We start from the raw sequence: 27,834 nt of genomic DNA, 5'->3' as shown, positions 1-27,834 counted from the left end.
CAGCTTGTATTCACAGACACATTTCTATCACACACTTATGCTATTTTCAGCTTTTGCTTGTGTCTTTTCTTGAATTCCTGGAGATAGCCCTGATAATTGTACATAGACAACAGAGAGAAGAAATAAATAGAGTCAAACAGCAGAACTTTCGGATTATAATTAATAATAATATCCTTGAAAGAGTAATTTTTTGCCAACACTGGAAGGTCAACATACAAATTTTATTCTACCAGTGAAGACACACATAGAGCCAACAATGGTGTCAACATGTGTTTTCTGTTAGACAGCTCACTGCATCTAGAATTGTTAGACAACAGTCGTGTCACAGTAGAGTTATTTCAGTACTGTTTGATTTGATTTCAAACTCAGTTTACATTTGGAAAGAAAAAGATAGGCAAGGACAGATTGCAAGTAGCAGAATGTGCCAAATAACAACCTCACATCAAGAGGAAATTAGAAACAAATGGTACTTACGATAATACTTCACTGCATTACAGTAAAACATTTGCTTTAATAACTTGAATCCATCATCACTGCTGTGCACATCTTAATTTCATTTAAGAAATGGGGCAGACGTGTATGGACTGATATTTTTTTAAAATGTGGAGGATTTAACTCTACATCTTAAGTTAAAATGGATGGAAATGCCTGGCTGAATATCTAGCTTCAATATTTTTAAACACAAACTAAGCAATTATTGAATTAAGTAATAATTTACTGAAGGGGAGGTAGAAATGATAGAGTATGATCTAAAATATCAAAATGCTACCGTAGGCAGGAATCTGATTCTGCTTCACACCCTCTTTTTATACAAGCAACCACTTCAAAGTGGTTCACTTCAGTGAGACTACATTGTTCAAACAATGATTACTTGTCAACAAGATGGAGTGAAACCACAAAGACTGCTCCAAATACTTGTATGTCCAACTGTATAAAGATTCAAGGCACTAATTTTAGGAGAAAGAGATGACAGTGATCCGGCTTGTACCATGTATTTTATAAAAAGTAAGTCAGCCCATCTTTCCTTTCCAAATGACTTGAAAACAAAATGACTTCCAAGAAAAGTGACTATTTATTTATTTCCACATTTTTATTTTATTTTAGGTAACCATAAAACTGTTTTTTAAGACAAAATCTATATTTTGTGTATTTGTTCACCAAAATTTTGCATAAAGACAGCAAAACTGACTCTATCACAGGGCACTTCTAATAAAAACTGAAAATATTTTAAAAACATGAATTAATGAAGAAATTTAATGAAATTCAACATCATGCTATATTAGGGATGCACATACAAATATTTATTATTAACAATAGAAAGAAATACCTACTGTATCCCAGTAGTTGATGCTAAGTTCACACCCCTTTTCCTTTTTTTTTTATTCTTTCAACTATATTGACATGTTATTTCTCTTAACACCATTCTGTTCTGCAAGATTTTCAAAGGATCTTGTACCAGAATGATGCTTAGTAAATTCTTAAAACTGAACTTTAAGAGCTCGACATTAAAAAATTTATGAAAGTCCTTTTCTGCAATTTTCTCCAGTCAGCTAACTAAGCTTCATTCAAAAGTACATAAACTGGAGTTTTATCTAAGATAGACTTCAGAAATCCTGGCCAGAACTAAGACATCATTGTGAATAGAATATCAGGCAGGTACAGAACTAGTTTTCATCCCAGAGACAATAAACCTAAGAAAGGTAATATTTAATTGTAATATTTATTTACAATTGATGAAGTAATTTTTTTTAAATTTTCTATTATCAGTATGGAAAGGAAACATTCACAACACTCATGTAAATGATGCTTTATGTTAATTTAACTCATTGCCAGAATATTGGTTTGATTTGAAAATTTTCTGAGTGGACTTAACTGTGGTAGGTACATGTCTTTTCATTTGACTCCTTTTTGAATTTAAATTTGAGAGTTATTGAATAACACAGAAGAGGGATAAGGACGGAGTCAAGTTGCTTTGAGCTAGAAAAATATGTAGGTTGTATTCATTGTGCTAGAAACAAATAATGCACCCTCCTACCACAATAGAAATTAAATATTCTCAATGTGCATTGCATATGAATATGAATTTATTTCCCATTATTATTTTCATTAAGTATGAAAAATAAACTACTTTTCTGAAATTTACAATGCATGCAATTAACCATACAAAAGTACAGTCCATTTCTCCCTTTAAATAAGAAGATTGTGTAGCTATATAACAAATACAATAAAAATGGGTAGAATCTGGTTCATTGTATTGTGTGCAATTTAGCAAGAAAAGAATGTACAGGTGGTGACCCAGAAACAGAAAACTTAGAAGCATATCTTCTGCATATTAAATGGACATGAAAATCCAAATGAAAAAAATCTTCATCCATAAGTGTGTGTTCTGGACCTTTAGAGTCAGATGCAGTGACATGATTTGTGTTTTAATCTGTATAATCCAAGTGGAGATGATCTAAATACGTGAATGTTGTCTTGAAGTGCTGCCCTTAAACACTGCTGATTTATGTGCATATAAATTTTAGGCTTGCATGCAAAGTAAATAGGTGTGTATACATGTCACTGAATCCTTTGCTGGAATACATTTCCTCTTGTTTTAGTAAGGCATCTAACTATGGAAATTAGATACCTAGTCTATGCCATTCAGATCCTTGCTCTAATCAACAAAGAGAAATACATATTCCCCTGATGTGATTCATCCCATCTAAAACATCTAGTTGCAATTTTTTGGAAGAAGATAAATTCTTTGTAATGTAAAAGAAACAGCACAGTCTTATTTTATCATATTCATTCTGGCGGCTACCATGGGTTAAATGAATTAGAGAACATTGCTGCAAACGTAGTCTACGTCCATCATGTAATTATGTTGTATACACATAAGTTCATGATTTTATCTTGTGAATATGTGGTAAAGCTGACAATTTCAGATATGTTTCCGAGAGTGGCCATTTAGTGGCTTGAACTTGGATGATTCAAATTCAAGCTTTACTTAGGATTCCTCACTCTTAAATGTTTTAAACCCAACACTGGACGTGAACAAAATCTGCGTCATGTTATTAAGTGTATATTAGACAATAATCCCTGCTTCTCTAAGTGTTGTTGGATCACCTACTTAAGAAGAATTTCACATGATGAACTGTATTAGATTAGTTATTCTACAGGAACAGGAAGCCAAGGCCTATAGACTGTCTACAGAATGAATTCCTAATGGATTTGCGTTGCCATCTGGAAAAGGAAAATGAAAGGCAGGATTAGTTATATGCTAGAAAATTTTTTTTGTGATTTTGCAGAGGAGTTTAGTGAGTATTAAGTATTCTATTCTCCAGAATATATAATAAATGTAGTACCTGAAAATGCTATTTAAAATATAAATATTTTCAGAATTTGGTGTAAAATTAGTTATAATGCAATAGTTTTAAGTTATATATACTAGCTATGAAATTATTTTCTCATTGATGTAAGAATTTCTTCCTTAGAAGAATATTTTGCAAGTTTTAACAAGGTTGTGCCAAATATTTTTATTTTTCATTGTATTTCAAACACAGAGCAGTAATACTGACTACTTAGTTCAGTTATGAATAGGCTAGTAGCAGAATATTGTATACCAAACATACCTAATGGATAGCGAATATATTTTTTATCATACTGCTAAATACACATTGTGCTACAGGCTTTCCAAAAATAGCTGAAGCTTGCAGTCTCAGATTTTTTTTAAGAATAGAGGTGAGCGTTAGTTGTATAACTATTAACTTCTGGTTTGCTTTTCTAGTTCAAGGCCAAGTTTGTGTCATATAGATGCTGACTATATAATCTACAGAAGGACGAGAAGGTCATTTCACATCACCTTCCATTTAACTATGAATCTCCTAGGTTTCTGAGAGGAAGGACTAGCAGGTTTTATATACTCCAACTCACTGGGTAGTATTTCATTCATTGGTTCAGTGCTTAACATGCCTGCCAAGCGAGCAGATGCCAATAAAAAAGTCACCGTAGGGTGACATTTAAAGAAAATCAAACTATTCAATGTATTTTTGAAATAAAATGTAAAGAGATTTACTATTTTAGTTGCTTGATATGATTTGAAATCACTTTTTCAGTGCTCTTTTTAGATTTTTTCAATAAAAATGATTAGTTTTGGCTCAAATATTAGTGATGTGTTTGAATATAATAATGACCAATTTAATACAGACTGCTAAATAGCTTAAGCTATTGAGTTTTACTATAAACATATGGCACCAGTATAGCTGTCTTTTTAATCACCTAAATTCAAAGCAGAATGATAAGACCACATCTATAGTCTTCAAAGAAATTCATAGTTTTAAAATAAGTAAAATAATTTTACTCTAAGAGTTTTAATTGATGAAAGATTTCTGAAGATTTTTTTTCTTTTGTTATTCTGAGACGTGTGACTCCAGCTGCTTCAAATATTAAATTGTCAAACCTTGTTCACAGAAAAGGCTGTTATTATAATAGCTGAAATTAGTCTGGGTTCCTGATTCCAAATAACAGAGAAAAGACTACATTACAATTGTTGCTTACATGATTTTCAGTCCTCCCGAGGATGAGATTGAGTGGTGGCATATTTTCTGAACAATTCTGGGTTTTTGTTACGTTCACTTCTTACGGCAAGATTAAAGTACTTTAGCAGGACAGTACCAAAAGCTTGAATCACCATTTTTTAGGTTGTTTTAACATAAAGTTATATTAATAATGAAGTGTCATTTTTACCCTTAATCTCTATATGAGTGAAAAAGCTACTTTCTCACTCTTCAAGCCCAGCCAACTGGGGAGACCAGGCCTTTTTTTCTCTTGGGGTTTGTGGTTTTTTGGTTTTGGTGGTTTGGGGTTTTTGCCATGTTTCCCCCCCCCCCCCCCCCCCCCCCCCCGCATTTTCCCATTTTGTAGCTCCAAAAATCAATAGGAAAGTCATCCTAACAGAGCAACTGAAGTCCCTGATACATAGTTTCCACTGGTTGGTAGTAAGAGACAGAGAAATCTGGGCAGGGAATCCATGAGAAGTCATTATGACCATTGCCAAGTTTCCATCTTGAAGTATTCTGATATATTTCAGGGAAGGAGCTCATAAGGATCAGACTAGGATCAAGGTACTCCAGAAAATCCTTTTAAAAACATCTTCTTATAAAATGGTTCATTATTAGGCCCTGCTCATACTGTTATAATCCATACTTCTCACTTTTCCTCTTTGTTATATTCCTTTGGATATAAGCTATTGCTCTCTCTCAAGTAAGCTTATCTGTATTGACTCAAATATTGGTGTTCACTACTGAGTACACAGATATAATCTTCCAAGAGTCAGGATTTCTCTCTGATTTATCTTTAGTTATTTTTGTTTAGAAAACAAATAAAAAGCTCTTTGCAATCCTCACTCTGCTTTGCGTTTCTTCCATTTGCACTCCTGACTGCAGAACTGGGTGATTATTCCACACACTTAAATCAGAATCTCTGAGCACTCTGTGTCACTGAAAAAAGGAGTTGTTTGGGTTTTTTTAACCATTTTCTGTTTGTATCCAATTTATTTTTATAGTAATTTAAAAAGAAATTTTCTAGTTAAACTTGGGATAGAGCTAAATTGCATCTACTCTGATAAAACGAGTAAATTTCAGGAAAATAGGATTAAATTCTCTAAGGGGAAAAACCAAACTTGGTATTTTGCGAAGTCATTAAAAGTCTGTCAAAATATGGCTACTTGGTGAGGGGAAATTGCTTTGATTTGCCACTTAGAGAAGATGTTGAATTTCTGTTTTGGGGGCCTGTGTGGAAACCAGTGAAAGGGTTACTATTGTTTCTGATAGGTTGCACTTAGGGTTTGTCAGTCAGACAGGAGACTGGAAGGGGACCATATCATTTGATGATCACAAAGGATCAATATCAAAAGAAGGAATGGGAAGAACAGGGAAAGTAGTGTGTATACATACATATGGGTACATATACATATATGTTGTGAAAGGGTAAAGCCTCTCTGAAAGCAATGCTCGACTAAAGAGACTTGCCTAACTCTGATTATATGAGTGTTGCATGAGAAGAAAAAGGCAAACACAAACTTTGTTATTGACATGGGGTGAGACCTACCCAAGAGCACTGCTGTGATAAGGCACCTGTACAACATCTGTCCAGATTTTGTAAATATGTTTGAGATTGTGTCATTGAGTAATGTGGTTCTCTTGTTGTGACTATCACACATGAAATTCCGTTCTAACAGTGTACTTATTAAATGTAACATTGAATGGACTACTCTGCTTTTTGTTTTAATACCCAAGGTCTGCACAGACCTGTCATTTTAATATATGTGTGATGGTAAACACTCACTTGCATTGTCAATCAGAAATAAGTATCTAAAAAATCTGGGGTTTGTGAGGTTTCTCATGATTGAATCACCAAGTCAAACTTTTATTTCTCCAAGCCATTGGAGAAACTGTCTAAACTTTCAGCAGCAACATCAAGAGAATAAAATCCTCAGCATATTAATACACACTGTTAAGAGTTATTAAAAGTATTGAGGTTTCATACTTTTTTATAGAGAAATTTTGTAAGATGACATTGGTGGTTATTTTGTATAACTGCTGTTGATCAATGTCTGGTAATGTACAGGAAACAGTTCTTTAAGAAAAAGGTCAAGTCTTCATTTTGTATATTGTGTCCAAGTAAATATTTAATTTTAAATTTATTTTTAAGATAAGATCAAAGTTCACAGTTAAAGCCTTAAATAAGTTTAATATACCTCCAACATAAGCTAGCATATTTTTATTTACAATCTTATGTTACTGGTCCATTTTTCTCTTCTCTTTGCATAGATACACAGAATCATTTAGTTTGGAAAATACCCTTAACAACACTGAGTCCAACCATTAACCTAACACTGCCAAGTCCACCACTAGACTATGTTCTTAAGTGCCACATCTGCACCTCTTCTAAATACCTCCAGAGATGGCCATTCTGCCACTTCCCTGGACAACCTGTTTCAATGCTTAACAACCCTTTCAGTGAAGAAATTATTCCTAATGTTCAATCTAAACCTCCCGTGGCACAACTTGAGGTCGTTACCTCTTGTCCTGTCGGCTGTTGACTATCACTCCCAGGTCCTTTTTTGCTGGGCAGCTTTCCAGCCCTTCTTCCCAAGCCTGCAGTGCTACCTGGTGATGCCTTAAGCCCCTAATGGTTCTTTTATTTTTCTAATATTTGTAAGACTTGCAAGTTTTATAAGTAGGTTTTAAAAGCAGCAACTTCCCCCCCCCTTTTGTCCCTTGTCCCTTTCCCTTTCTCCAGTACCCTTGTTTATACATTCCTTAACCCTCTTACCCCATTCTATGCTCCCTATATCAATCCTACCCCTGAATACAGCAGAAATGTTTAGTCTTTTGTCAAGGCAAGGCCTAGATGGTTGACAGAACAGCATATCTGGGCCTAAACCACAGGATATGGTCAAGAATTAAGTAACTATGTACCCTTTGTGCTCTGATGATGGTGAAGATGGGATGAATGGGGGGTCCCAAAATACACCCCAGACTCATTTCAAGGAGGTGGACCCGGGGCGGACCAGAGTAAAGGCCACAGGGTGGGCACATCTGGGATTGGATGGATGGTGTTATAAAATGTAACCTCTCAGACACGGCCTGGGCGCGCGTCGTGTACCATCTACTGCCTTGGCAAATAAACCCTTTCTTATCTCACCCCAATTAACTGCTCTGGAGATATTATTTTTCAGCACCAAAATACAGCGGCAACACTGGGGTGTGGAAGAGGAACACGAGTGTCTTGTATTACTGTAGTATGGCTTTTCTTTTCTTTGTTTCTCTTTCCTTTTTTCTTTTGTGGTAATGGTCTTTCACTTGCAAAGCTCTTTCTCAAAGATAGTCTCATAGTTCTGATTTTTACAGGTACTTAACTTTTCTGTTCAGTCTTATTTATTAATTTAGTTATTGATAAAATGAAAATATTGTTAGCATTGCAAATAAACCCAAATCTGTGCTTTAAAAAGTGTGACAAATCAATTTTCTTGCAATTTCAATGTTCATGCCTAAGTTTTCCATCGCATCTGTCACTACATCCTGAATATGTTGCAGATATACATTACTATGGTTATCAGATGTTTTGTATTCTTGCAGTTGGACTTTTGCAAGCTCAAAATATTCCTTTTGGTTTGGTTTTGTTTCTTTTTTGAGGAGGGGAGGGTGTGGGGGGGGGGGAATGTGTAGGTGCAACCTAATTTTACATCATAATGTCAGTGAGATTTTCGATTTCATTTCTCTGGTAGTTTCATTTCCTGTCTGACTGTCCAAAACCACATCTCTGAAGTCTCAGCTCATACTAAGATTTAGCATCTTTCTGTTGTAACCAAGGAGAATAAAATTTCTTTAATCTCACAGGTGAAGGAATTATCTAAATTTTTATCATTTGTTGATTTTAATGGTAATTTAAAAGACTCTGAACTGAAACAGGAAGTGCACTTAACACTTGGTGGGATGGTAGTAGTGAATCTCAAAGATGTAAGTCACCTAAGTTTGGTTCACAACCAAAGCAGTATTATGAATTTTAATAATCAGTATATGTTCTTGCACTGAAATTTGTGATAAAATCCTCAGCTGAAAGACAAGGTATTTGACTGTAGATGAAGACAAGGTTGACTGTAGATGAAGACCATTTCCGCTAGACACTCAGGATTGTAAACCATTATCACTCACACCACTTTGATAAATGCAGAGTAATAAAGATGAATTAAAAGAAAGTAATGAATTTCTACAACTTATAATATTTTTAAAATTATTTCTTATAATTTTATTTATTTATTATTTTATTATTATTTATTATTTATGTGTTGTTTGTTAAATTATTTATTATAATGTATTAATTAAAATAATGAAAATAATGTAATTTCAATAATATACTCCTCAATAATAACATTATTGTAATAATAATAATTACAATAATAATAAAGACCTCACTATAACATTCTCATCATATTTAGAATGCATTTTTCATCACTTCTGTGTTGTTGCTCTGCTAAAATAAAGTGATAAGCTGATTGTTATTTAAGATTTATTTTCTCCACAAACAAAAAAGTTTCTTATTTTGCTCTTGAAACATTCCCTATATTTAGAGTTAACATTTCAGTTATAAACTCAGGCAGACTTACAACACATTTGTTGCCAGACTGGTAACTTTGATAAGTGGCTACATAGGAATCATATTGATGAAGTCCTGTTTCTCCCGTTTACTGGTATCAAATGACTGGAATATTTTCACTTTTTCCTTTCACAGGTTTTCTTTCTATACCTTTTGATAATTTTGATAATGAAGGATTTTTTTCATGTTTTTAATATTCCATTGGGAGTTCTTTTCAGTTTGTCTACTAATGAAAAGAAAAAAATAATTGCTCAAATATTAATTTCATCCACGATTCCATAAACTGAAGTGATAATTTGTTTCAGATGAATGAACAGGTTAATCATCTGATCTAAACAATAACATTTACTAGTAGGATCATAAAAGATAATTATTATACACAGAAAGCTGTTGTACTTTTAATTAGTAGCTCTAAATTAGCTGAGAGGTGATTGAAGAAACAGAGCTTTTTCAAAGTGACTTTGTCATTAAATCCAGAACTCATAATACATAATAATAAAATGGCTTGAATTAAACCTGGTTTCTTATTAAGGTTTTTTTCTTATTTGTGGATTAATATTGTTCTATTATTGTATTGTTCTTGTCCTTCTTACTATTACTCTAAATTTTAAATTGTTCATTCCTTCTATTATGTGTATTACTTAAGAGGTTAGTGTCCCTGTGGTCCCTATATAAGCATTAGAGAGAGACTTAACCACAAATTTATTAACAGAAGACCAGCCTTCAAATTTAGGCACCTTATTTAAATACCTCTTTATCTCATTTCATGTTCCCTTGCTACATTTTTTTTGGTTATAATTTTATTGAGTTAAAAAAATCAAGTTTTGCCAGAACTATAATGAAGAGGTTTGTAGAATAGAACTAATTTTAACTCCATGTTATTTGTGTCTTTTTAAATAATACTTTTATTAATGATTTTGGGATATATAATCACAAGAGACAACAATAAAAATAACTTTTCTTGATCTGTTATCTCTTTGAATATTCCTTCTGTTATATATAGGCTAATGTTAAGATCTACAGGAAAACAAAAATTTGCAGGTGTGTTACATTCTTCTTCAGCTCAGAGACTGTATAGAAAATTAGCAATAAACAAAATTCAGATGTTTTAACAGTATACTCTTCTTTCTTTTCATAAAAAACTTGCTTAGATAGTCAGATGCTATGAAAGTGTCATTCAGATTTTTTTACCAAAAGCATATAAGCAATTGAATAAGAAAGCAACACAACAGAATTAGAAAATGCTGACTGTGTTCAAGATTAGTGAGATCTTCACATTTCAAAGATGCATCCACTGTTCAGAACACTCTTGTAGTATCAGGACAATGGCCTCCTACTTACTCTTTGCCTCTTCCAACCTCTTCCACTCACTTTTCTCAGACAAGTTGGACAAAAGTGACCACAAATCATACAATGTAAACAACTGGTCTCAGAATGTTATTATCTGGGTAGTAGGTTTTTTCAGCATAAAGTATCAGTTGTTAGCTGTACAGCCTTGGATTCTTTGTTCTTGAATCCTGTTCACAGACTATTTTACAGGAGACTAAAAAAAAAATAAATTAGTAAGTTACAATTACTGGCCCCTAGAGAGAAGCATGTCACCTCATTTTCTTTTCCTTTTCAGAGTATTCTGAGTACTTGCACATCTTAACAGTAATGTCTTTTATTTAGAAGAAACATAATAAAATTTTATAATGTAACATTTTGTATAATTATTGATTTTATTTTTCTTGGTTTCTGCAGTTATGAATAGTACTTTATAGATTCATCCATCTAATTAGATATTAACCTGAATAAGAGTGAGATAATTAAAAATTTTCTCATGCTTAAATATTGCTTCTAATATAAAAAAAACCCTAGATAGAACTATTTATTTGATTTTTAAATTTAGCAGTGTGTCATGTTCATAATGTATTTGATAGTTATTTTGTGGCCATTATACCTCCACAGATAATTGTATTAACTTTTTTTTTAAATGATAAATTTTAAAATTTAAATTTAAAAAAATAAATAAATTAAAAAGATTTATATTTAACATGAGTACTTGTTCTAATCTCATTTCATCCATTTTTAACTTTAATTTTCAAAATAAGGCCACTTAAGTATTAGACTAATATTATCAGTACCCTACTAAAAGTGGTAAATTCTATACTCAGTGATAAAACTTAGTCTACTACACTTTTCCTCAACCATATTATTATGAATTCCTCGTAGCAATTAAAAAAATAAATAGATATCAGAAAAATACAATAATGCTAACAAAAAACTTTACGGCATTAATGTTAATTGTTGATAACAGTTTAGCTAATGGACAAATTGGAGAATGTCTTTCTTTGGCCAAATATCATGTGGAAGCAGTCCTAGTCTAAATGAAGAAGTGCCTCCCTTGATGTACCAGTTACTGTTTATGAAGGTGGCTGAAGACTCTTCAGCAGTGTTGGTAAATCCATTCCACTATTTTTGTCTATGTGATTGCCCCACTTCCATCAGTGATTCTGAGTCTGTACATGCATCTGTATTTGTAGATAATCATGTAGTCTCTTACTTATCAAGGAATCATAGAGTCATGAAATGGTTTGGGAAGGAAAGGAGCTTTAACGTTCAGAGGATGTGAGACTTTAAATTAAACGACTTCTCTATATCTCTGTTTATTCATTTGTAAGACAGAATAATATCATTAACCTCAAAGAAACACTATGAAAATTGATTGGAGTAGCACTTAAACAGTCAAGTACAAAAAGGTACTTTGTAAACCTGAAGTAAAATGCAAATCCTATGTTTTATGTTACACCAGAAATATGCATGAAACCCAGAAATAAGCGCTGAGAATCTCTTTACAGTCCCAAACATCCCCTTTTAAGTATTACCATTTTCTTGCAACTGATGTACCATTGAGTTGTTACCCATGATGTATCATAGTGTGATACAGGGTTTGCATGCTAATAAAAATTAAATGGAGATGGTAGATACGCTTTTCTATCATTTGGTAAAATTTAATGCAAATTACTAAGGTAGAAAAATTGCTATACTCTTTAAAATCTTATCTTTAATTTAAGTAATAAAAAATGGAATTAATGATACTTTCAAAAATTTATTTTCTCACCTACTGTATCTCACCTACTGTATCGATGGACTTTCAGAGAAGTGAATACATAACTTTATCCCCCTTGCTATTCCCCTCAGAGCAGATTTGAAGACAGGAGCTTAAATAGAAAGCTCTACAAAACAGTTAATTTCAAATTAGCAGCTAGGGACAATTTTTATTTATTTTAAAGTTTCACAGTTCTAATAAACTGTCAGCTAATAGTTCTGAAACATATGAAATCATCTCATCTACCTGCAATGAAAGATAATTTCTTGCTAAGAGAAAAGTGATTGAAAGAGATTCAACCTTCTGGCTGAGAAAACAGTTCAGAGTATAATTATATGTATTCGAGGTAATATACTTTAATGTCTTCGATCAGGTATCCATTTTTAATGTTTGTAAATTGCCAGTTACTAAGATCAAAGCCTTCTGCATTTTGTAATACTATTTGAGAAAATTAAGCCTGTCAATAGCATTGTCAAATATGAAATGATGTTATGCTATCTGCAACATATGTGATTGTAATGTGCATATATAATGAGTTAATATAAAGTGGAGCATAAACATCTTTGATTCTATTCTTTTTGGTTGAGTGCATACTCCTTTCTGCTTCAATAAAATAATGTACTATGCTATGTATAATAAAACTGAAATAATTTCACATTTTGAAACTCGATACCTTTATAAAATAGTATTTCTTAAAAAAAAATGCTTATAGTTACCTACATTAGAAACCACTGTTTGAAATTATTATCACAGCTGAAGTCTGAATAAATCAGTATTCATATTAAAGTCATGAAGAATGAAGATTTAGTCAGGTGCATACTGGTTAAATTTTGGACCTAAACAAATGATGAATTTATAGAGGGGAAAGAATTAGGGCAGTGAAGGTACTGAACGATGGAATAATTTGCCTAAATAGAGACTACAGTTCCATCACTTAAGGTATTTAAATCAAGACTTTCCAGTCTTCATAAATACAAATTCTGAATCCATAGACCTAGACCATAAAAATCATCATAATACCAAGTCAGAAAACAAGTGTCTGCCCAACAGTGTCCTTCCAGCAGCAATAAATGTGTCAGTCCGGGTAAAATACAATCTTAGGACAATGCTTACTGATGGTTCTCAGAAGTACTTTCTCAGTCTCCATTGATCTGTAACTGAAGGAGTTTTTGATCTGTATGTAATACCTTTGGTTTTAGTACTCCATGGGTTCTTCCATTAATTTACAAAATTGCTTTTTCAGTCCATTTAAGTTTAGCATTTATGACATCCTGTAGCAAGCACTGTCACTCTGCAAGAATGTTTTGTATAAAGAAGTGTTCCCAGTTTAAAATGTGCTGTTGCCTTTTTTCACTTGATGGTCTTCAGTTTTTATACTTGAAAGGACTGTAAGAATAATTCCCTATTCAGTTTCTCCATACATCTCATGATTTTATAGATTCCTGTCATAATCTTATTTTCAGAATGAAGAATTCAAATCTACTCATGATGCAAAACAGACCATTAAATATTGTTATTATCCTGCTCATATTTCTCTATGTATTTTCTAATTTCACTCATGTTTTTACAGAGGGTAGACCAAAATGTCTAGTCCCCTGAACCCTGGATATTTATGTTTGTCTTATAATTGCTTGTTGTTTTCTTTTCTTTTCTTGATAATTGCTAATATTTTATTCCCTTTCTGTCGCTACTGAGCACTGAACTGATGTTTCACAGGAATTACCTGTTATAACCTCAAGATGTCAGTTCTAGGTGGTTAATAGCTAATTCAAAGCCCATCATTGTGAAGATAAAGTAGGTTTATTTTTTCCTCATTTGCAGTACTTTGCAATAAATTTCATATAATATTTAACCACTAGTCATTCATTACCATACTGTCTTTCTGTAACTTTTCAGTTCTTTCTTTTACTTATTTGATAACTTAATGTCATCAAAATATTTTGTAACTGTTACTAGCATTTCTTAAAAATAATTTAGGAATAATTGAAAATCACAATTTCTGACACATATCCTTGAGTAGGTCTCTGCGTGAAGAAAACTATTAATGCCTACTGTTTTCCCCCTAGATTTCCTAAACCACGTACTTTTATTTTCTTTTAAATATCATTTGCTAAAGCACTTTTTAGAAATTTTGGAATTATATTCTTTTAATAGTTAGCATAGAAATGTCATGTAATGTAACCCCATGTAAATAGAAAAGATTTCTAACTGATAGCAAATCATAGTGATTTTGGCCAATATACTTAGAAAGGTAAACCCATGCTAGATAAGGACCTGATCAGTAATCTTGCAAGGTCACTTAGTATGAGTAGCAATAATTTATCCGATGTCACAGACAGCTAAACCCTGCAGCTTTGCTTACTGGTTTGGTAAAACAACCTCAGAAAACACGGTCTGTGCAAAGTAGATATGAAACGGAATTCTCTCATTCTTCTTTTAGTTAGGATTATAGCATTAATCACTGATGGATCTGGGAGGCATTATCATAGATTTGTGTTGTGTTATATACCAGAAAAACACCTAATAAAAAACACTACTAGTCACCAAAAACTGCTGTTAAGATTACATGTAGGACTGAAATAATACAGGAAAATGTCTGCACATCTATTCATTACAGTGTTTCTGTAGGATATTTTGAAACTAGTGTACTTTTACATCAAACAATATGTTGCCTAACTTATCAGTAGGCCTCTCTGTGCAACTTTTATTCAGATTAAATTTCTAGTTCTCACTCTAGTCAATGATCTGGGTCCCTTAACTAACTCTCAGTCCATTAAACAGAAGATAATTATTGCCTATAACCATCTATATTTTTTGTCAAACTGTCCTACTTCAGCTGTACTTTCACTTCAACCCCCTTTCCCTGGTTTAGAAATACAGTGGCAATATATGAGAGGAAAGGTACATATTTCACGCATAACTTTGAGACTGACATTCTTTCAAAAATAAAAAAAAAATTACAAAAGTAAATCTTAAGCAAATTTCATGGGAACAGAGGCCTTTTTTCTCTTTAAATATGGTGTTATGATCTAAATGGAAAAAAAGATACACCATAAAGAATTCAAAAGCTTGCCATCACACCACATTTATTAGAAAAAAATGTAATCTTCATCATATAGGTAGTAGTGTCACATTTTTTTCTTTTTAGTGTATATACTTGTATCTTGGTTTTTAATTTATTTTTCTTCTGTACTCTTTGCTGGCTTTCACAAGTGCTCTCTTTTCCCTCTTTTGGCCATATTATTATTCTGTCTGTAGTTCAGTAGCTATAGAAAATGTATATAAATATATATTTATGTGTGTTATATGTATGTGTGTGTGTGTGTGTGTGTGTTCCTTTTACCTTTTGACAGCTTTAGTATCCTTTCATTTTCAGTTTTATAATTTTTTTCTCCTTATTTTTATATCTGATTAGTTTTTGTAACATTAATATATCAACTCCATTAATTTTCATTGCTCAGTCACTCAGGACTTCTCTATCCTTACTCCTGTCAGTAAAAATACCCATTCTAATGGTTTACACATAAACCCAGCACTAACCTTATTTTGATATCTAGTCTGCAGTGCACTCAAGAGAGTTATACTGCTAGAATTAATTTTTACTTTTTCCAAGTTCAGGAGCACTAGGCAACTGTTATATTCTGTTATTTGCTTTGAAATGAAATGAGATTTACCCAACAGAATACTATCAGCAGGGACTCTACTTTGTATTCATCAGCAATTAATATTTTTCCTGTTACAGCATATGCTAAAAACTGTCAGCCATTACAGAGAAATCTAACAGATATCACTAAAGATTACTGTTACAGACACAGAGTAAACTGAATGTATTAACAGTAACTGGCAGACAACCAAATGTTTGAAAGTGTAACAGGAGAAACATTCAAAAAAATGACACATCTGCTACTATTTTCATTTAGAAACTCAATTATGACAGTAACATTGCTAACTCAGACATACTCAGTGTTATGTCAAGCTGAAGTGTTCCACTGAACAGTACAAAATCAGATCAGATCTGATTCTTTTATGTGAGATGGTCAAAATTTATTGACATTTCCTCACCAAAAGCAATATTCCCATGTATGGATTCTGTAAAATCATCTCTTTAGGATGTCATCTTTCAGTATTTTCCTTCAAAAACCTTCTCAGGGATTACTGAACAATTTCTCTTCAAAAAGCCCAACATATATTCAAATTATCTTGCAGTCTAACTGGTCATTTTTCTCAGGCAGAAGGGGGTGAATATCAGTTTATTTGGTGTCTATGTGAATATAATTTAATTTTAAAATATTGAGTCAGTCCATCATTTGAATTGCTAGTTCAATACACCACAGTGTATTGAAGTTCATCCTAAACACAAAATAAAACTTCATACATTTTTTCTTATCTGCTGCTTGTTATGAAGCTAAATACTTGAATACTCTGCAAGATAGCTGGTTAAAAGTGATTGTCATCATACTAGTGTAGTCAAATCTTAATGCAGGTGTCTGATTTTATGAAGAATTCGTGTCTGTCTTATGAGAATAGGCACAAGAGTTTCTCCTATCTGGTGATCATTTGATTAATGACACCAATATGATCAGCCATAAAGACTTGCTGAGTCTTTCTCATTGAGAGAGAACGTCACACAGCAGTTTCCTGCTTCCTGTAGTTTTACCTGAATCCTGCTTATTTAAAGCATAGATTTTCTCCATTGTTGTTTTTCATTTAGCTGACTGACCATGATCCACCACTTAAAACAGTGAATGGGGTCTCGAGGCTTGGGAGTTAAGATGCGTGGGAAATTTTCTTCTTTCTTAGTGTGCATTTCTTCTTTCTTAGTGTGTACTTGTTATCACCATAGAGACCATTTCTCTAATGAGAGATTTCGCTTTCCCTGGTTTTTAAAGAAGGGCATAGCTTCTCAAAAATGTGGATTTTTTCCTCTCTTTTTTTTCTCAAAAGAAAGAATTAAATATGGTATTCTAATTCCTTTATAGGACTTCATAGAAAAAAAAAATCACAGTTAAATCATAAGCAAAGAGAGGGTATCATCAGTGGAGCTGATGGAGCTATCAGTAGAGGCAGATGTTGGGGTTTTTTTTACTGTGAAATAAAGTTTTCATGCTGTTGTGAACAAAACTCTCATTTGTAAAGGTTATTTATATTGATGACAGAAATTATGTTTGAAACTGTGAGAAGTTAGCTTCTGCAGAGTAACTTCAAATTCTGAGGAAGTCCTCTAGCTCTATAATTAGACCTATGTGTATATCACAACTGTTAGACACCTGAACACCTTTAATTTTTATTTACTGTTAGAAGAAACCTATTTTAGACATAGTAGAAAAGACTTATTAATATAAATGTCATTATAAATGCTGATTCAGCCTTGAAGCAAATATCAGGAGCTTCACCAGGAGGGCTTGTACAAAATGCATATTTCAGTTTATGTAATAACAATGTTTAATCTGTGTTAGTTCTTCTGGTATTATCTTAAAGGCAAGTGAATTACATCAGTAATTGTACTTGATTTTACACTAGAGCTTTCTGAGTTCAATAAATGATTAGGCATACAAAATATCCCTAAAAATAGGAACCTCAAGGTGAAGAATTATATTATGATCTAATTCTATTGATATCCATGTAAATTAATCAGAGTATTTCTTTAGAAACAATAGCTGGCCTAATATATAAAATAAATATATTTTACCTAGGTATATACTACTTGATCAGTACCAGTGTTAATGAGGATTATATTCTATCTGTAAAGATTTGAATTTTGAGTTGAGTTTAATTACTTACTGGGTCAGAAGTGAAAGGAATTCAGGGACCTCTTTTGGAAGAATCTGACTATATAAGGCCCTGAAAAGATGAGAAGCCCAGGAAATACAGTTAATTTTCAGGGATCACCACTTTAAGATCATGAATGGTCTATCCCAATGATCAGGATATCAAGCAAAGGTGGGAAAGGTAGCAAAAAAAGAAAAAAAATCATAGGTAAGCAAAAAAAGAAAAAAAATCATAGGTAAGCAAAAAAAAGAAAAAGTGTTTAAGAGGTTGAAGCAAGGTCCCATGTCCTGGGAGAAATAAAAATGCTTAAAAAGGTGGGGTTAGGAAAGCCGAAACCCATCTAGAGTTGAAACTGGAAAGAAACGTGAAAGGCTTCTGTAGATATCAGCAACAAAAGGAAAAGTAGGGAAGATAGGGGTCTATTCTTGAATGGGATGGAGTCTCTGATGAAAAGGGATGCAGAGAAAAGTGAATTAATAGATTCCTTCCTAACCACAGTTTTTACCAGTAAAACAATCTTGAACCCTGAGTCCAGTAGAAAAGTTATAGAGAAAGAATGATTTGATGGAGGACTAGGTGAGGGAACACTTAAACAAACTGGAAAAACACAAATGCATGGGACATGATGGGATGCACGAGAGGACCTTTGAAAGGTCATGACAGCTGAGGAAGCTTTCTGAGGCTATAAGAAGACAAACATCATTCCTATCCTCAAGAACAGCAAGGAGAAGGATCAGGGGAACTCTAAACCAGTTGGTCTCACCTCTGTACCTGGGAAAGTGATAGAGCAAATAGTCCTGGTCACCTTCTCCAAATATTGGAGATGGTCAAGATGATTGAAAGTAATCACCAGGTTTAGGCTGGATATTAGAAAGAGGTTCTTCACCCAGAGGGTGGTTGGGTGCTGAAACAGGCTTCCAGGGAAGTGGTCACAGCACCAAACCTGACAGAGTTCAAGAGGTGCTTGAACAATACTCTTGGGCACATGATGTGACTCTTGAGGATAGTCCTGTGCCAGGCCAGAAGTTGGACCCAATGATCCTTGTGTGTTCCTTCCAACTCAGCATATTCTGTGATTCTGTAATGATCAGAATTTCTCTTGTGATGTAATCTGAGCTAGTCAGGTGTTGGTCACTACACATTACAGTATTCCACAGTTTAATTGATACAGTCAGTATCCTGGCACAGAAAGAGGAAGGAACAGAATCTAAATTCTGTCTCCCCTACTGGCTAGACTGTATTCCTTCTTGACTTGAAGCAGCAGCTTGATTCACTTAAACTTATATTGATCATAAAACTGTGGGCTCAAAAACCCTAACTTGAGCTTTCAACTGTTTCATATCAAACACATCCTGCCACTAGGTCCTCTTTGTCAGTTCTTTTGATGTCTCAGCCACACTAATCATCTCAAATTTCTTCTTAATATATTTTACCTTAAGTCAATGAAAACTTTTGGTTACTTTCTCATATTTTTTTCTGTATTTTATCAAGAAATTCATAACTGATATTGAAAAAACAGTTACCACAGTTTTAAGTAACGTGTTAATTCACTTTCTTCAGTGTTATACTTTTAGATAGTAAAAGCTGCAAGGCAAAGCTGGAAGCAAAAACAGTCTTGAAATACTTATCAAACATAGCCTTTGAATTTGACTCACTATATGGTATAATTGCCGTGTAAATATTTTGTAATAATTCATTAAAATACAAATATAGCTTATCAATTCTATTTTTACAGTTTTCCCAGGATACAACCCTTGATAACAGTTACATGTGCTTGTTATGTATACCTCAGCACTTGCCTGAATTTTCTGTACATAGTTTGAAACTTGATTCAAAATGGGAAACAACAATGGAAGTCTCAAGGAACTTTACTTGGTTCAATGGCAAAATGGAATTCATTGAGTATGAAAATAAGATTTGATACAAGTAAAAATCTGAGAGAAATTCTTGGTTGGATTAAAAATTTTGTTAGTTGTCTTTAGCAACACCAAGGAGAAGACCTGAATCCAGCTAAATATTATTTTGAAAACAAGCAGAGCTATTAAAAACATCAATTATTAATTTTCTGGAGATGGAGAAAAAATAAGGAATATAATTTGATATCTCACTTTCGTTTCCTGTTAAAAATGCACAAAAATCTTCCAAAGTGTCTCAGAAACACTTTTGTTGGAACCTTTTACAAATGTAACGTCTAGTCTTTTTCTTCAAAAAGAGCTTTTCTTGGTTTTCTTTTAAAAATTGAAAAGAGTATGTAGTAAGATGATGAGTTAGGAAATTGGAACTGCCTTTTTAAAAAAATTAGTGGAAAAAAAACCCCCAAAATGAAAAGTCAGCAATTTGAAAGCAATGCAGTTTTAATATACTGTTTTTAAAGGTCTAAGGGTGTATAAATTGAAAGAATTGTAATTGATAGCTTCATCTTTTGTAATTAAATATACCAGATGAAGACAAATATAATCTAGTAAAACAAATATAATCTAGTAGCAAGGCATTGAAATATTTATCCCAAAATGTCTAACCTGTATAATGAACCAGAACTGATTCTTTATAGGTGTTCCTGTACCTAAACTATCTCACCACTTCCACCTTTAGACATGTGTAGTCCTTACAAAATTTTTCCCTCCATTGCCAGTGATGTAGATATAAATGTTTTCGAAGTACTGGGGTCAGAACTAACGCAAGCAATTCTTTTTCTTTTCACTGTTTACTTATGTTGAAAATGAAAACACCTATGATGTGAATGTGCTGCACAAACCTTTGAACTTAAGTGCAAAAATAAGTCTTGAATCGAGTTGTTTTATTACTGTGACTTTAAAAATAGTATTATTTGTCATTCAATAGATATGTTCTGAAAAGTGTTTGTTACCTTGAATCAGTTACTCGTTTATTTCACAAAGGTAAAAATGCATTGAATGTTAATATTCTTAAGAAAAATTAAACTTTCTAGGGTAAGTAAAAATTACATAGACTTATCAACAAAGTAATTAAAAATGCACAATATATAATAATATACCTGGATTATAAAGAACATTGCACTGAGAATTTAGATGTGTTGGATGGGGGAGAGCACAGAATGAGAAGATATATTCAACAGGAGCAAAATCGTTTTGTTCCCTTATTATTAGAATCTTTTAACAATTATATGTACATGTATGGCTTGTGTACCTCCGTTGTCTCTTTTATATATAGTTTTATCCTTTTACTACTGTAATGGTATGGAAAATAACTAATATTCAGCACAAGTACTGCTGATTTAATAATTTTTTAAACAATATATTAATGTATATTTTGGTCTCTGTTTTTTTTTTCCCCTTTCTCAATCTGTTCTCTGTGTTTGGCTTTGGTTTTGTTTTTGTTTTTTTTCTTGGCTATTGGTGCCTCTTACTTCTTTTCCTTTCTATTTGGTCAGTTGTTTTTGGCCAGTTTGTGTTTTTCCAGACGTCGCTCCATGATGTGGTTGAAGTATATGATGGCCCAACTCTACAGTCATCTTTATTATCCTCTCTCTCAGGATCTCATTCAGGTATCCTTTAATAGAACTGTCATTAAAGTGGGGTTTTGTTGTTTGTTTTTTTGTTTACTTGTTGTTGTTGTTTTTTTAACCTAGAAAGATATGTATTAAAAAAAAAAAGAAAAATATGCTTGTTGTATTTGCTTAGATTCAACTCAAGCAAATGTATGAAATCCAGATGTTGAATTAAAAGCCTAAACACTATAATAAAATGAATTACAATTGTATCTTTTTTTTTTTAGATTTTTTTTCTTCTGATTAGCTATTTAGCTTTTATTGTGGATATTTGGGATTTGCTACTCTGTGCCTTTATGGCTTTTATCTAATGAGTAGTTTGAAATGGATATTAGATATTTTAAAGGGAAAGTAGTGGCTATTTATAGCAAAATAAAATCATATAAATTAATTGCATATTGACACAATTAAGAGAGCTTGGGGTTTGTTTTTTGTATTTTGGGTTTTTTGCTTTTTTTATTTGGTTGGGATTTTGTATGTTTGGTTGGGTTTGGTAAAGAAAAAAAACATCAGCTATTCCTAGTAACTGAGAGGAGTTTTAGCCCCTCCTTTTCTAGAATGACATAATACTGTCAACATAAAGTGTTGAAAAAACGTATATCTTGCAAAGTTTACTGAGGCAGAACAGGGTTTGAGGAGTATTATTTCTAGCTGCAAAGAAGTTGACCGGTATTTTGAACTCATCTTTAGTAAAAAGTGGTTATAATAACTTTATATTTGCTTTGTTTGAGTAGGTGAATCCCTTCCACTGAGCTCAGGGAACCAGATAACAGTTAGATTTACTTCAGTTGGACCAATAACAGCTAAAGGATTTCATTTTGTTTATCAAGGTGAGGCAACCTAGAAAAATGTGTACGTTTATTCTGTTCATCATCATTCATTTGTAAATCATCAGAGAGAAACAGACTGAGAATGCAGAGGAAAGCAATAACCTATTAACAATATATCATTGTATGATCTACATATATCATATTCTAATATGTTCTAAGTATTTTTATATTACAAAACATGTATTTCTACATGTTTTTTCTACTTAATAAGCATAAGAGTAGTTCCAGATTTAAGAAGGCACATACAAAGCTGCTGTTTCTGTTTGCTAATCTGATTGACAAATTTTAGATCCATCTGGGTGTTCAAACTGGTTTATCTCTCAATTTAAATGTGAATAGCTGTAAATATTATTACCTGTGGGTTAAAAGTGATCTTACAGTTATTAAGATACTTTTCTTGATTTATATTATTTGCCTTTTTATATGTCAAATACAAAAATTGTTATATCTCAATACTTGCAACTCCATTCTTTCATTACATTTAAGTCCTGATCTGACACTCAGAATACACATTTAGAAATTCACATGTATAAATATAAATATCTATCTGACTCAAAATGTTATTTTGAAACCCTGTATTAGCTGAGTGTTTCTTGGTAATATTTCTTATCAGTGTCATTTTAGAAAGGTTTTGGTGTGGATATTATGCATTACTTCTAATCTTGGCAAGGATATCTGTGCTATGCTCTTCTAAATAGTAAAGCAGACATCAAAAGTATGCAATCTTTATTGTGAAGATTCATTTGGGGATTATGAAAACGTTCTTAACTAGGAAATCATTGAATGTTTCTTCTAGTAGTTTTGAATGTTTGTGGTTCAAAATCTGTATTCCTTCACCAAATCTAAAATTAGGAATCCACAATTGTTTGTATATTTGCAGCTGTTCCAAGAACAAGTGCAACACAGTGTAGCTCTGTGCCTGAACCAAGATTTGGAAAAAGGATTGGAAATGAATTTGCGGTTGGTTCATTGGTTCTTTTTGAGTGCAATCCAGGCTATATCCTCCATGGCTCAACAGCAATTAGATGTGATACGGTACCAAATGCACTGGCACAATGGAATGATTCACTCCCTACGTGTGTTGGTGAGTTCTTAAGGCTTTTTAATAGAACTAATTACAGCCTAAAGTGTAGACCATTTTTGTATGTATTTATTCGTTGACATCTGTACAGTATTCTTGCTTACTTTCATTCACTTTCTTCTTCATTCAAGGACAAGTTTTATTCTCCTTTCAATTCTAACCTTGTTGTGACATTTCACAGGTTTCATGAACATACTCTGCTGCTATAAATTATATGAGAGCTTCTCTTATATTAACATCACTGACAGTCCCTGGCTGTCCTTTAATCAAGACTCAGAAATATTAGTTGGTGCCCTGACTTGCAAGACTAAGATACTCTCACATTGTAGATCTCTAGTAAGACATTTCAAGTTATTAGAAAGAAACTTCTACAGTAAAGATTTGGAAATAGCAACACTGATATTACATTACTTGCCAGGAAAGAAGCAGTAACATTTCAGGAAATATACTTTAACTGATTCCAGTTATACAAGACTAAAATCTCAAAATTAAATTCTTAAATTAATAAACATCCATTGACATTTATAAGCTGATTTACACCAAGTGGAAATCTAGTAATAGTAATGAAAATCCCTACAGTAAAGAGATAAAATTATAATTTCCAGAGGTTTTTGTCAAGGGCAAATATGGCATATTTACATGTTAAGTTTTATTAGAGTTTGGATTGGTTTTTGATATGGAAAAAATCTGTTGTTTAAAAATTAATCAAATTTGGATATCATTTGCACAAACGTTTTTGCAATACCATCAAACTTTTCCACTTGTATTATGTGTTGCACTAATTAACTGCATGATACATTAATTTTGTGCAAATTGAATACATTGAAAACTATTAATTTTGAGGATGAAGACATCTGAAGAACTCTATTCTCAACGAAAACAGTAGATATATGTATGAGTTATAGTTACTTTACTTTTCTTGATAGACAACAAATTTTTTTACAAAAATTATTGTAACCCATTACAAAAAAGGCATTATTATGTTGACTCCGGCATTAAGAAGTACATAAACGGAGTTTTAGGTAATTAGATGAAAATAAAATAAAATAAAATAAAATAAAGAACATATTTTCATTCAGTTGATTTTTAATCTTCTGTGCTACTCAGCTGATGGTGCATGGTAGAGTCAGTGGTTTTCAGTAAAGTAAAAGATTTCCTACAAAATACTAAAATCTTGATAAAGATCAAGTTTAAGTATCAGTGGGGCAATATTTATTAAATATGACTAAACAGCTTTTATACACAAATATTATTTATTTAGACCGTTTCAGCCACAGGAAGAGAACTGTAATTTCTATATCAATAAGAAGATGAAGTATATAGCTGTATTTAATTTATTCTCAGGGATTACAGTTTAATCAATAGAACTGTACTATTTTTTCCCTTGAAATGTATTCCATTTGTTTTTTCAGATATAACAACTTGACAAAGTGTTAAAGTAATTGTTTTGAACATTGATCACAATATATTACTGATATTTTAACACATGATTTAATCTATGGAAGAGAAAGCTATCTGCCTCTAAGCAAGTTGGACTAGGAAGGGTTACAGACCACCTTCTATATGAGAATCCTTGTGCCAATAGAGGTAATAGAATGCATATGAGGTGAAAATTGCATTAAACTAAATCAGTTTAATAATTGAAGAGGTAGACATGACCATATTAAATTGCCTTAATTCTAGTGAATATTTCAATATTTCCTTACAGCTAATAAACATAAAATCATCGAATCATAGAATCATTAAACTCAGAAAAGACCTCCAAGATCGTTGAGTTTAACCTTTGCCAAACACCACCATGTCAACTAGATCAAAGCACTAAGTGCCACGTCTATTCATTTCTTGAACACTTCCTGAGATGGTGACTCCATCACCTCGCTGGGCGGTCCGTTCCAATGCTTAGCCACCCCTTCCATGAAAAAATTCTTCTTGATGTTCAACCTAAACTTCCCCTGGCACAGCTTGAGGCCGTTTCCTCTCGTACTGTCACTTGTTGCCTGGGAAAAGAAGCAGACCCCCAACTTGGTACAACCTCTTTCCTGGTAGTTTTAGAGAGGGATAAGTCTCCCCAAGACTCCTTTTCTTCAGACTAAACAACCTTGGATCTCTCAGCTCCTCCTCATAGGACCTGCTCTCTAGAGCCTTCACCAGCTTTGTTACCCTTCTCTGGACTTGCTCCAGCATCTCAATATCTTTCTTGTAGTGAGTGGCACAGAACTGAACACAGGACTCGATCATTCTGTCCGTTCAATTTTTCAAACACTTTAAATGACACTAGCCTTTAATTTATCCGTATAGTTCCAAACAGATTCTATCAATTATATGCCACACAAAATGTGGCTACAATATTTATTATTAAGATAGGTTGTATTCTTCCATTTTCTATATTCTATATTGTATCTGCAGCTCCTGAAATCCCTTCAGAATTTAGTAGTGTTGCACAGAAGTGATACATTAGCTACTAATGGATTTGATAAACCATCTCATCAATCTTTTCCTTCAACTTCTAAAATACCAACAGAATATCTGTATGCAGATTAAGCTTTAATATCCTTTGTCCCTGTTAGAGCATCTAATGATCTAGACAAGATGCATTCAAGCTGAACAAGAGAAACTTCATGGTACTTAATGTGTCTGTCCTGTTTCATGCATAACACTTCCATTAATCCATGGACATGGATGTGATGAATGCAGTCTTGCAAGGATTTTGCAAATTCTTTAATGATGCAATAGATCCACAGTCTGTAATAGAATAACTCATACAAGCAGAGAACAGTCAAGAAGTTGAGGCTGGTGTTATTAATTATTTAGACAACAAAGTAGCAAGACTAAGAAAGAACATTACCCTTTTTTGTGACACTTCTATCTTTTATACAAATACAATACAAAACTGTTCAAACTTCATTGTTAACCCCTAAAAAATGCCTTATTTTTTGTAAGATTACTAGGAGATAATGGAATGGATTTCACTTTGTTAAAGGTCAGATAAATAAGGGAGATATAAGTGTGATTCTGTCCGGTAGGAAACTGACTTAATTTTAATTTTTCCTTATTCTTTATTAGTCAAGAAGGTTTTTGAGATTTAAAATTTTATTTTCCTGAGGCAAATATAGTTTTTTTAATGTAGTATCAATTTAAAAAGTTTTCAGCCGTGGTAGCTGAACGTTGTATAATCTTTTATAATAACTTTTCTCACTTCTGAAGCTTCGTACTTCTTTTCTTGCCTTATGCATTTCCTTTCAGTGCCCTGTGGTGGTATTTTAACAAAGCGCAAAGGGACCATTTTGTCTCCTGGTTACCCTGAGCCTTATGACAACAATCTGAATTGTGTGTGGAAGATCACAGTACCAGAGGGAGCTGGGATTCAAGTGAGTATACTTGCTATTTGCTTGTTATCATCATAATTAGAACTGCTTTTTCTGATGCATGAGGATGAAAAGATTGTTTATTCACAAATTTTTCAATGTCTTTAACGATTCTTAAAATGGAATTTATTGCACATCTTTTTATTTACACAATGATTAAAAGTTAAAAGATTTTTAAAAATCTTAAAAGATGCACTTGTAACTTTTTACTTAGAAGACAGTAACCATAATTTTAAAATGTGTTATTTCAATAGATCAGTGACTTCTTGTAAGTCAAAGGAAATAAAGAGCCTTCCTATGAATTCTTTTTTGCTCTCCCAGAATTGATATATCTCCTTTAACAGAGGAGTAAGTAATTAAGTAAACTCCTTCCGTGCACAAGTTATATATGTTTTCCAAGAAACTCTGCTATTTACTCTATGTTTATGGAAGTTCACTGTGATCTAAAGATGTTTCAGTGTTTTTCAACATGAGATGGGAATTGATCCTTTGAAACAGTTTCAGAATTCTCTTTACTTGAGTAGATTAAGAACTTCATTGAACACATAGTAGGAAAGTATCCATTAAGCTAAGTCATGCATAGCTCACTCTAAAGAGTTCATTAAAGAAACTGACAGAAATCTGCTTATTGGAAAGGCAGCTGAGTTTAATAAATTAGGACTTTTAAGAATTATCTGAACAAATTCCTAGCAAAATGCTATTCAAAAAACCTTAATAGCAAGATGCCTCTCAGCTCAAAATATAACTATTGTAGTGTCCCGGTTCTGGCCAAGACAGAGGTAATTTTTTGCAGCAGCTGTGAGGGAGTAGAGCCTGATCTGTGTGGGCATGCCTAGGAGGTTATTTGATACCACCTCGCATCATTCCTGGGGGCAGGGGAAGGGACTCTCTGGCCTCTGAGAAGAGGGGTGGAGCTTCTGGTCAAAAAAGTGTAGTGGAGTAGGAAACTCTTTCACCTTTGTTCATTGTCACAGAGGTCCCCGGTGAGCATTTTTTCATGTGATCACTCTCTCTTTTGTATACTTTTATTA

General features: G+C 32.9%; 1 protein-coding gene across 1 annotated transcript in view; it reads left to right on the top strand.

Annotated features, from left to right (window-relative positions):
* CSMD3 (CUB and Sushi multiple domains 3) overlaps positions 1–27,834 on the top strand; it is a gene marked incomplete at its 5' end in the record, with an annotated part of 538,890 nt that overhangs the window by 390,465 nt on the left and 120,591 nt on the right. The window contains 4 exons of the mRNA XM_039386640.1: positions 21,411–21,524; positions 22,262–22,357; positions 23,238–23,441; positions 26,682–26,810. Coding sequence (XP_039242574.1) covers positions 21,411–21,524; positions 22,262–22,357; positions 23,238–23,441; positions 26,682–26,810 — 543 coding nt within the window. The remainder of the gene's footprint in view (positions 1–21,410; positions 21,525–22,261; positions 22,358–23,237; positions 23,442–26,681; positions 26,811–27,834) is intronic.

The sequence above is a fragment of the Pipra filicauda genome, unplaced genomic scaffold, assembly GCF_003945595.2.
Source record: "Pipra filicauda isolate LSUMZ 115617 unplaced genomic scaffold, ASM394559v2 scaffold497_size843975_pilon, whole genome shotgun sequence".
Classification (NCBI taxonomy): Eukaryota; Metazoa; Chordata; class Aves; order Passeriformes; family Pipridae; genus Pipra; species Pipra filicauda.
The sequence above is the reverse complement of the archived record's forward strand: the minus strand, read 5'-3'. Positions and strand labels throughout refer to the sequence as shown.